We start from the raw sequence: 12,260 nt of genomic DNA, 5'->3' as shown, positions 1-12,260 counted from the left end.
TCCGAGATATCATTATCAAAATATTAGTCACAAACATATTAACGTCCACGAACATATAAATTTTTCTTGACCACAAGCATATAAACCTAGCTTTTTAATATATAGATATTATGAGAAAGTCGTTTGTATGCAACCAGTCGTGCTGACATTAAGTTCTTATCTGTAGCTAAGGTATGTGTCCCCTCTTCCTGATTATCCTCTTTCTGGATGATGAAAGATGAGAATTGTAGCTTTAAGAATTTAAGAAAGAAGTTCCTACAAGTACAGTATTCGTGAGCGGAAACAGCCAGAACAAAGCAGGAGAACAAACTTTTCCTACTTCCAAACAACGTAGTCTAAACAAATGCAGTATTTTCTCTTTTCCTTTTGTACCGTTTGTATATCGTAGTTATACAGTTGTTAAATATATATTGGGTACTTTATTTATTTGTTTTGTGCATTTATAGAATGTTAAAGAAAATGAATAACTGCTATATAATAAAGCTGACTTCATTTATGTACAGGTAGATGGATTTCATGTTAAAAATTCATAAGTGTCATGGTTTCCTTTCGTTCCAGAATTGATTGCTTTTACGGAACTTCTGCTACCTGTTGATAATAAACGCGGATTCGGTACAACGCCCTTTCGCAGATGGTCTGAGCAAATGTACACAGGCGTCTTTTCCTTCCAAATATAGAATGTTTATACACACACACTTTCTCCTACCAAAGCAGAAGCCTATATTCACAGAATGACATTTTTCTCCAACTTTCACCAGACGTTAAAATAGAAATACTTTTGCTTTACGATTGTCATTTGAGTGTACTGTACGTACACACTATTGCGAAAATAAATTCTCCCTCCCCCCCCTCTCTTCATTCGTACTGCATCAAATATTGATGTAACCCTATTACTCCGTTTTGTTAAGAAGTTTGTGAACGTATGCAAGAACCGTAATTAGTAATCGTAACGCATAGGTTGAATTTATTGCTTAACAAGTATTGGTATTCTTCTTGCATTTGCGGTAGTTGTTTCTGCGTTGCATTACGAAATGGCCAAAATACAAAAGGGTAAGACTTAAGAGGATTTCTATTTCTTCATAGCAATACCGGCAAACGTAAATACTACGTAATACGACGCTTTATCATACGTTTTCAAGTCAAAAAACAAGTACGGTTAGAGTTTTATGACATAAGAAGTGTCCAAGATATGCATAAGTAATCAGCGTTGAAGCTGCCTTTTCACTTTACCTAATTAAAATAATCAATTTTATCATATTTTCTATCCACACTTTTGTGGGAATATTACTGTATATTATTCTTCCGTTTCAGCAATATTCGGAACATAATAATAATAATAATAATAATAATAATAATAATAATAATAATAATAATAATAATAATAATAATAATAATAATAATAATAACGACCAAACACGAAGTTGAGTTTTATAGATATGACGAAAAGGAATGATTGAATGTATTTCAATAGTTAGTTCCAAATACACGGATTTTGTCCTACGAGAAGGCCCAGTTTATGGTGTGAATTTTGCGGTATAATGAGGCAATTAGGGAGTTCCTTCAATTAAGATAAGTCGAATTTGTGTCTGAAAACTCAGAAACAACGCCAATGGGATTCGATTTTTTTTTTTTTTTTTTTTGGCTACAATCACTTTGATATAGCAATTTGATATCTTAAACTGTACGGGAGATACGATAAAACTGGTAAAATTTGATATATTGTTTAAAATTGCACATTTGTGGGAACTTTTAAAATCAATTTTTCATTTACTTTGCTTCTATAACATTCTAGCAATTCTTTTTGGTAGGTGTAAATACAAGTTCTTGGAATTACATAATTTTTTTTTAGCAAGTATTGCAAACTAATAATTTTAACCATATCTCCAGAACGGTTTGAGGTATCAAGTTGCTGTAAACAGTATTATGATATTCATATCTATTGAATACCATATATGCAACTAAATGAGGTATTTATCTAAGCATTTTTTCGAAATATTTTTTTTTTAAGCCAAATTTTCAATCCCTTATAATTTGTTGGTATTCGTTCGAGGTCTGCCATATTTCGACCATAGTATTCGACGCTAAAGTACTTCGGATATACATTGCTCTTTCTGCCTCACTTGTGTTATTACTGTTATAGAACCCGCCAAAATTTGGTTATATTTTGATGTTTTTTTTATATTGTAGCGTTCTTAGTTTGCAACATTGCATAACAAAAGTGCTGTTGTAAGTTTTTTTTTTTTTTTAAATTTAATATGTAATGCCGTAGTGCCGTTTGAAAAATAGACTACTACTTTATGTTGAGTTGGCAACACTGTTAATCTCGTTGCATTATGGAGTATGTCAAATAATGTCCCCCAGTTGATATTTGCATGGTACCAAATTTCAGCATTTTGTAGGTAGTTCAAAAATTGCAAGAGCATATCGGGATATATGATCCATCCTGTATACAAGCTTTCTTTTCTTTTTTTTCTTTTTTTTTTTTTTAACAAAATATTAAGAATTCAAAGTTTCAGGTTAATTCCCGCTTAGGGTCTAAATATTTCTGCTCGTAAAACATTAGTAACGTTACAGTTCAACAATTATTTCATATAACTTTTTCAAAAACCAACCAGTTGACACAATGTAGTGGATTTTTTTTATACGGCCTATGCTTGTTGAATTCAGTTTACCAGATCAGAGTTGCAACACCCCAAAACAACTGCGAGCGTATGTTTTTTTTTTTTTCGCATTATATCTTAAATCTGGCAACAACGTAGTAAAAGGAAAACACTGTAGAAAACATTTCATCACTGATCTTTCAATTTTTTCTCCCTCTCCGTGTTCTACCTTCAAGTAATTCTAACGTTGCTAATTGAGAGAGAGAGAGAAAAGTTTTGCTTGGGAAAGACAGGAAACAGCAAACACACGTGAAAATAATCACGCTTATTATACAGAGTAGATTGCATAGAAATTTAATATGAACCGTACCAAAGTATAAGAAAGAAAAAAAAAAGATAGAAAAGTTAAAAAACAAAAATGAAGCTACTTAATAATTATTGCTGAGCTGTGGTAATTGAAATCTCACTTAATATTACGTTTCCTCTTTTATTTTATGTTTGTTTGCTGTCTCAGCATAGTGTGCTGAAGATGTTTAGAAATCCAGTTCTAGGCAGTTTTCTGGATTTAATTATTAACGCTGGAAAAAAAATATAAAGAATGATATTTATGTTAAATTGTTGCTTTCTTTCTTTAGTATACACTGACCAGCCAAAACATTATGACCACCTACGTAAAGTCTGGTACGTTTAACTTTGGCTCACAGGATAGTAGCAATACATTTTGGCATGGAAGCAATGGAGGCTTCGTAGGTGGCTGGAAACATGGCGCACCACATCTGCACACACAAGTCACTTAAATGTTTGTACATTTCGCAAGGGGGAGGAGGGCTTAAGTCTGACAATCAATGACATCCGAAAAGTATTCAATTGGATTAAGATTAGGTAAATTTGGGGACTATTACAGTAATTAAAACTCATCTGTGAGGCTGTAAGGAAGGAGAGACCGAATACTTGAGAAAATGGAACATGGATGCTACACCATGACACTGTTGCACCATTCGACGCTCCCATTAGGAAGTTTTCGGCAAAGAACAATACGACCGTTTTCAGTGACGTATTTAGGGGTGGCTTCCGGGCTTAAGCCCACCGAAATCTTACTTACTACAGTAAAGTAAATGAAATATCTTGGAAAATTTTCACATTTTCAGGCAAAGCCCCCCCGAAATAAAATCGTAAATACACCATTGACCGTTCTACACCAACCATTATACTCGCCTGCCTTGGCACCTGCAAACTTTTTTCTATTCCTTGAGATCAAATTCATCCTGAATGGCTAACATTTCTTATCCATAGAACAGATAACAAAAAATTTACTATGAGATTTTCAGGCTATTCCAGAAAGTGCATTCCAGGATGCCTTTAAGTAGTGAAAGACGCACTGGAAAACTGTATTGATAGTGGAAGATAAGTTCCACAAATTTATACTGGAATATTCAACAATCAACACCAAGGAAAAGTAAATGGAAGAAAGTCGACCAGCGCCTATATTTAAAGGTACCATACCAGCATTTGTCTAGTTGAACTAGGAGAAAGCCTTGTAAAACCTGTCTGAATAGCTGACCACCGGGTTCGAACTCGGGATCTCCTGATTAATAAGCAAGAACCCTAGCTACTAGCTTGACTTCTTTTGTTACTAGTGTAAAAGGGGGTATTAAAACATCACTGCATATCTAATCTTCAATCTTAACTTCACAAGATCGGACTAGCTCCAATTTCTCTCTATTATTTTTAACTTTATAGGCAGAGCTTATTATGTATTAATTCAAGTTGATCCCAAGTTGCTTCACGATGACTCAATATCGAAATTTCTTTGCTTTCGCCGGTAACCAGATTTATGACCATGTACCAAATGGATATGCACTAACCGTTGTTGGAGAGAACATTGTTGACTAAACAGTACGAAAACTAAGTTCCTATTGTATATATTTTTTCTAATAAGTTAATTGCTTTATAAACCGTACATTAAGAGGGAGAAAAGATGATTTGCAAGCTTTCGAAGGTAAGAGAAAAGCAGAGAAAAATATTTCACATGTGTGCTGCACCAAGGATGAAAATAACGAGCTTCTGACCAGTGAGGAGAACATAAAGAAACGCTGGAAGAATTATTTCCAGAAACTCCTCATGGAAGAAAACCAGAGGGAAACTTGAATGAGTTACTTGTTAGGCCTGTGACTATGAAAGAGGCTGAAAATGCCAGAAAAGATGAAAAGTGGTAAAGCCCTAGCACAAAATAATATCCCTATCGAAGCATGGAAATGTTTAGGTAAAGAAGGAGTACAGTGGTTTACTCGATGTTTTAATAGGATGTTGGAATCTGGAAAAATGCCAAGAGAATGGAGAAGCAGCTACATTGTGTCGATTAAAAAAAAGCAAAGGAGGTGTGCGAGAATGGGGAAACTACATGGGAATAAAACTTATACTAAGCCATGCAATGAAACTGTGGCACAGAGTGATCGAAGCAGAATTGAGGGAAGAAACCGGAATAACAGAGAACCAATTTGGTTTCATGCCAGGACTATAGACAATGAACGTAATATTTGCAGTTAGGATGCTAATGGTAAAGTACAGAGAATGTCAAAAGGGCCTCTATATTGTTTACATCGACCTAGAGAAAGCATATGACAGAGTGCCACGGGATGTTATGTGCTGGACACTGAAGATAAAAAGTGTTCCGAAAAACGTCTGTATAATTCAAGATATGTATGGTGGATGTAAGGTAAGAGTAAGGAGTCCGTGTGCAATAAGAGAAGAGTTCACATTTAAAGTGGAACTTCATCAGGTATCCAGTCTTACAGTTAGTCCATACCTTTTTGTAGCTGTGATGGACGACGGCTATTCGCGGATGGCATCGTGCTGGTCAGTGAGACCAAGACAGCTTTAGAAGGGAAAGTAGATACCTGGAGAGGAGCATAGGAGACCAAAGGGCTTAGAATTAGTAAAATCAAAATAGAATATTTACATTGCGCATACAGCAAAAATGTAATTGAAAATACAAGAATATTGCTGGACGAAGAAGAGGTGGTTATGACGAAGAAATTCAAGATCAATACTACAGGAAAATGCAGGAATAGAAGATGTGAATTGTTGGTTCACAATAGAAAATGTTATTAACTAAACTGTATATTTAATAACAATTAGAATAGCTTCCAGTACACACCGTTGATTAATTCTGCATAATACATTTAATCCTTAATATATTTCGTCAATCATGTCTTCACAATATTCTTTCACTCAATTTGTCCTTCCGACAATTATTTACACTTGAACCATCTCAATTATATATTTATTCTTTTAACTACCCATGCGGGGTTTCTCTATATACAGATCTATTCTATTCTATTCATCTTCCTTACGGGGGATTTTATAAAAAAAAAGTCACAGTACTAAGGCCCAGTTGACTGCTTCACTAGTTTTGTTTTGAAACGTTTTGATAAAATTGTAATTGTATAAGATGGCCCGTTCCAAACATGGACGAATTAGCCTGTTGCAAGTAGTTCTAACACTATTTTGTTAAAAGAAAAGAGAAAGCAGAGGCGCAGGACATATGAAAAACATGTAAAATAATATAAAGTTGGTAATAAACTAAACTGTGTCTAGAAATAAAATTGTTTACGAAATTAAAATTGAAATAATTAAAGAACACGACGCTCCATTGTTTTATAACACAACACCATCTTACCTCCCCCCTATATACAGATCACTATATTTACCTGACAACAAACTTTCATCTTTTTCTATGCTACAAAATTATTTGGCACCGCAAAACTTGCCTATATTATCCAACCCTACATGAACAACAAAAATAGCAGCGATTGGATAAAATGGAGAGAAGCAGCAGAAATACAAAGTTTATACAACAATAGTGAGACCTTCTATATTTATTATAAAAAGTGGAATGTTGGACGAAAAAGAGAGAGGAACAGAAGAAAGCATGCTGAGAGATGAAGATGTGGATGTGTGGAGTGATGTGGAAGGATCAAATTAAGAATGCGGTGATAAGGAAAAGTAAAAATAAGATCACTAGTAGAAAAACTGCAAGAAAGTAGACTTCGATGGTTTGGACATGTAAGAAGTCCTTCAGAATAGTACGTAGCTTACAGAGTAAACGCTATAGAACTGAGCAGGGAACGACCGCGAGGATGACTAAAGAAGAAGTGGAAAGATGTGTAAAGAACGAAATGGTGCAGTGTAGTATCTAAGTGGACATAATACAAGATAGAAATAGTTGGAGCACAGTGATTCGAGCAGCCCTTCAGCTAACTGGGAAGAAAGTGTAGAAGAAGAAGTTACAGTTAATAGTATTAACTTTCAGAAAGGTGAAACACTTTAATAAAAAGTCTTTATGCAAGTAATAAAATACAGTTATGTGCATATTGTATTCATTACTGCTTTAAAATGTTAATGCATTAAGTTTCATCGTGATATTGTCAATACAATGTTTATACAATTTTCCTCATTCTTCAAACAAAAGATTGTAAGGAAGTAACGAATAATATGTGCATTATGAATCACACATCTCTAAGATTATTGTTCTGGTGAACGCAAGGATATATTCTCACATTGCCCAACATGTCGTCCTACCTGTCTCATAGCTTACCTGGGACTTTGTGATGGACAAACACCGTGTGCCTGGGTTTTCTCGGAGTTCTTCCGTTTCCTCTCATTTTCTTCATTCCAACATTTTACTCATTTCTCATCATCACCATGTCCTTTAGCTTAGCCAGCATAACCGTTGGACGTAAAACTGGAAGATTTTGATTCATTTTTTTACGTTCTGCCATCTTGCTAGTATCATAATGAATAACTTGATAAGGGTATGATTCAGAATCAGTTTCAACTGAATAAGTGGTCTGGATAACGTTTGTATAATCCAAGATATGTATGGTGGATGTAAGGTAAAAGTAAGGGGTCCGTGTGCAATAAGATAAGAGTTCACATTTAAAGGGAAACTTCATAGGTATCCAGTCTTACAGTTAGTCCATACCTTTTTGTAGCTGTGATGGACGACAACTATTCACGGATGGCATCGTGCTGGTACTCTTACAGCATCAATTTTTAGGTTTACAAATCATTACTTTTTTTCTTTTTTCTCGAAAAATACGCATGAGTTTTCACACTCACTTATATAATTTTGTACAGCTTTATGAGATTTTTAGATTATTATTTGTTTCATATTTGGACATTTATTTTCGTTAAACGATAATAGTACGAGGGTGGATTGAAAAGTTCTTGGCCTGGCTAGTAAGGAAGCAATTATTTTATGTTTCTATACATTATCTGCGTAGCTATATCCGTTGGTAGTCATTGTGTAAAATATCATTTCTCTATTGTTTCAAGTGAGGCGTTTACAAGTCGGCGGAAGTGATGGAAATTTGTGACATGGCGAAAATCACCAGGACAATGCGCACGTTCACATTCACACGTTCCTTTCATCCACTGTAGAAACTCATTCCTGTGAGTTCGAACTGTTGCCGCATCCGCCTTATTCGACTGATCTGGCTCCCTTGAACTTTCATTTGTTTAGAAACCTGGAAAAGTTTTTGGGGGTTAGGGTCAGTGATTTTCTTCGGGTGCAGAGTTGAAAAGTACTGTACTGGTATATTTTCCAGGACTAGAGGAATGTTTTTTTTTTTTTTTTTAAGTGGTTTAGAAGCGTTACCGGAGAGGTGGTGTAAATGACTCTCGGTCCCGTCGAGGAGAATTACGTGGAAAATAAAACATATCCAAATATTTTCTAACTTCGTGTAGGTCAGACCACGAACTTTCCAATCCACCCTCATATTTTTGAATTAACATTATTTCCGTCGTCTATGACAATGATTGATATAGAAGAGAGTAACGAATAATAAATTACCTCGCATAAGAAGGAAGAAAGTGTTCAGGTACCTTCAGTAGGTCTAAGTTCAGAAGTTACTTTCACAACATGTTTTTACTATAACATTTTTTTTATTTTTTATTTTGTTGTGGCATGTGTTCAATATAATTTACAAAGACTGATACAACGAAAGACAAGAAATGAAAAAATAACATGATAGTAATAGTTGCATAAAAATATTACTTCATTTTGAATTTCCTGCGCAAGAAATTTAAAGAGAATCTAAAAGAGTACTGTTAACCCTTTAATTGACAAGCATTGATAGCATTACCATTAAAATATTTAGTTTGCTTTTATGGTTGAACCATGTCTTCCTTATCATAATTTCGTAATTTTTAAAGTATTTTTGTACTTTGGTTACAAAATACAGGGTGTTTATTTCAAAGCAACATTGTCATAAAATGGGTCTTATGTGTTGCTTGCTACTGAGCAGCATTGCCCTATTATTGTCAAATATCATAAGAATATCTTCAGTAATTAGGAACAGTCTCGTTGAAATATCTTCCTACAGAGCAAGAAACCACGAGTAAATAAATAAATAAAGGACTTTCGCGGAACGTAGGAAATAAAGCTTCTACAATACTAAGTTTGTCTGTCCCCCGTTGACGTAGATTAAAAATATCTAAACAGGCGACCCGCAAATCATCTATATGAATATTGTATGAAAGCAATAATGCCAATTAAATGATCACTGAAGTTATAATTCGTGCGGATAACGCAATAGAATGCCATGTTGCTTTGTAGCAACAGTGCCAAATAAAGGGTTAATAATTCAATTCCATTTTATTTTATAGTGATATCTTTTTCTATATTTTAAAAAAATAAATGACTTAACTATAAGCAATCATATACTATAAGTGCTGCTACACGGTACAATTACTCGTCTTGAATTATCTACCAGAAGAATCAATTTTAACTTACGATATTTCAGTAATACATAGCACGTCCAGAAAGTAAGTTCCGTTTCAATTTATCTCCGCTGCAGCGCTGCGATCGCAGTTCCACACATGCGCGGTAGACGCTCTGTATCAAGGAGAAGAAACGTGCGCCATTTGGAGATCGCTGTCAGTCACGTACGCTTTGTTGTGCTTGTTTACAATGTCGGTGTTGATTGAAAATCCCGCCGCTTGTGATTCGTTTTCTGAATGCGAGGAAAGTGAAACCAAGTGAAATTTATCGGCAAATTTGCGATGTTTACGGACAAAATGCGATGAGTGATTCAATGGTGAGAAGATGGGTCCGACAATTCAATAAAGGACGTAATGACGTGCACGATGAAGAACGAAGTGGGCGTCCATCTTTGGTTACAGAAGAACTGGTTCACGCGATTGATGAGACAAGATCCAGGAAAACCGCAGGGTTACTTTCATCAGTTCTTACATCTCACGTCTTTCCTTGGCGGTCAACACTTCAACAATGACGACGAGCTGAAAGAAACTCTTTCCAACTGGTTGAAGACACAGGCGGCAAACTTCTATGAAGAAGGTATACAAAACCTTGTACCACGCTATGACAAATGCCTGCAAAATTTCGGCAGTTATGTGGAAAAGTAGTTTAAGAGTTGTAGAATTTTGTGCAATAAATAATTTTTCTGTATCTGTATACAATTTAATTTTATTACCAAACGGAACTTACTTTCTGGACGTGCCTCGTATAATCCCAAGTGTAATCAAGAGTGTACAGTAGAACCTCAATAACTCGAAGACGAAATGAATACACAAAAATTCTAGTTATCGAATTTTTCGAGTAATCAAGGTTCGAATTCGAGATACTGAGGTTCCGCGTTACTTATTAAAAGTGAGTATATAACTTCTAGAACTAGAAGTTTTATTCGTTCATTATTTAAAACTCGAAGTTGTGAGAGCTCCTTAAATGAAATAATTAGCAAAAATAAAATACTATACATGTATTATTTTGGAAGGAGCTTTCATACCTAGACATGAGTAAAACACAATTACAGTACACATCAGCAACTATGACAGGACTAGCAACAATGACAATTACGTAAAAGCATAGAGTTATAGCTTCGAGTTATCGAGGTCATCACATCAAGAGAAATTCTAATTATAATGATAAACTTCGATTTGTAGAAGTTCACAGATCGAAAGTTTCGAGTTTCCGAAATTTTTAAGTATGATTATGAAACCTGTAAAATTCGACTTATTGAGGTGATAATTTTTAAACGTTTCGATTTATAGAGATTATTATAACATTGAGTGCTATGGAGAATTCAAGTAAATGTTAAAAAAAAAAAACTGAGTTATCAAGGAATTTGAATTATCGAGGTCTAACTGAATTATGAATTCTAATAACAAGGTAACTTACTCAATGTATAGGCCCCTAATATTTACAATAGTTGTAAATTTATTTAGGTGGCCCGTTACTTCGTTTGTTCCTCTATTTATTTGGTAACAAATGAAATATGCCAATGCAACAGAAGCTCTGATTGATACATCTGTTTCAGTTCCTACAAGCTTGAAATCTATATTTGTAACACAGTATACAGGAAATTTCTATTCGTAGTCAGTTTATCACCAATGATATATATATATATATATATATATATATATATATATATATATATACAGTATATAACCTTTCAACCTCGGGATCAGGAAGAATGGCCTTCTAGACAAATATTTACAAATTATTTAAAACCTTCTGGTGAAAGATTTGCCATTGAAGATTTATATTTGTTTACTTTAGAAACTGTCCTTCCAACAGAAGCCATAAATTTTACTTCTGGACGGCACTCCCATGCTATGCACTGTACAATCTTATTTAGGTTACAAGTCGTGTTTGGAACAATCCTTTCAGCTGAAAAACAAATTCTGCATCCTTAACGTGAGCCAAATTTTGAATCAAGTGTACACTCGTGAAAGGTTAGATGATAATACTTGCATTATTTTATCTTCAGAGGATGCTTTTGCTTGTTAAATAATGCCACAACGCATACCTAATTTACGTATTTCTTAAATACATTTTTTTCATGTGAAATATCTTAATAGTTTTTCCTTTAATGTAGTAACCAACAGAGACCATAACGTATGACGTATAAAATCATTTAGCAAAGCATAAATCTATGAATTTTATAACTACTGTACCATCATATTTATTCCATATTAACAAAAATTCATTTTCCGGACAGCGCTATATTGTACAAATATACGGAATCCTCTTGCTTACTACAGAAATCAGTACGGAACATACGTTATTCGTATGCTACATGGTCACTTAGATGTTACATCATGCCGTTGCAGGCTATCTGATATCTAACAGTCTTCCTTATATTACATACATATACGTATGTTACATTCGTCAGCTATGCTATATATAAAATGTAACATAGGGTTTACAAATGTAACATACGATTTTACTTACACCACATACATTTTTTTTTCAGTGCAGGAAGTAACAACGGTTCCATTAGCAAACATTTTTCTTCGAAATATGCACATGTTTATAAAAGTAATCAAAGTCATCCGATACTCCAATACATAATCTTTGCCAGTTGGTAATACTGGCCTTAGTGAACTGTGGCTGTCTTGTGTTAGCACTGTATTGCATGAGAGTGAGTAGTATGCTAGGGGACGTAGTACGGATTTTCTCTCTTCTTTTTTTTCTTCAATAGGAAGACGGTGATTCAAAATGTAAGACTCCCCATTTTTCAAGCGAATAAATTGTGGGTGAACTGTTTGTTAGTTGGTGCAGGGGTGTCACTTAGGGTGGCAGGAGGGGGTAATCCCCCCCCCAAGAGTTTGACAAATACACATAATTTAATCAAT

At 34.5% G+C, this 12,260-nt stretch overlaps 1 protein-coding gene across 1 annotated transcript; it reads left to right on the top strand.

Annotated features, from left to right (window-relative positions):
* Positions 1-5,124: 5,124 nt before the first annotated feature.
* Positions 5,125-5,481, top strand: LOC145685597 (uncharacterized). Its single transcript, XM_081757984.1, has one exon. The coding sequence runs from the start codon at positions 5,125-5,127 to the stop codon at positions 5,479-5,481; it is 357 nt and encodes a 118-aa protein (XP_081614110.1).
* The last annotated feature ends 6,779 nt before the right edge of the window (positions 5,482-12,260 follow it).

Source organism: Thermobia domestica, chromosome 5 (genome assembly GCF_964235325.1).
Source record: "Thermobia domestica chromosome 5, izTheDome1.hap1.1, whole genome shotgun sequence".
In the NCBI taxonomy this organism is placed as follows: Eukaryota; Metazoa; Arthropoda; class Insecta; order Zygentoma; family Lepismatidae; genus Thermobia; species Thermobia domestica.
This window is presented reverse-complemented; position numbering and strand designations above follow the sequence as displayed.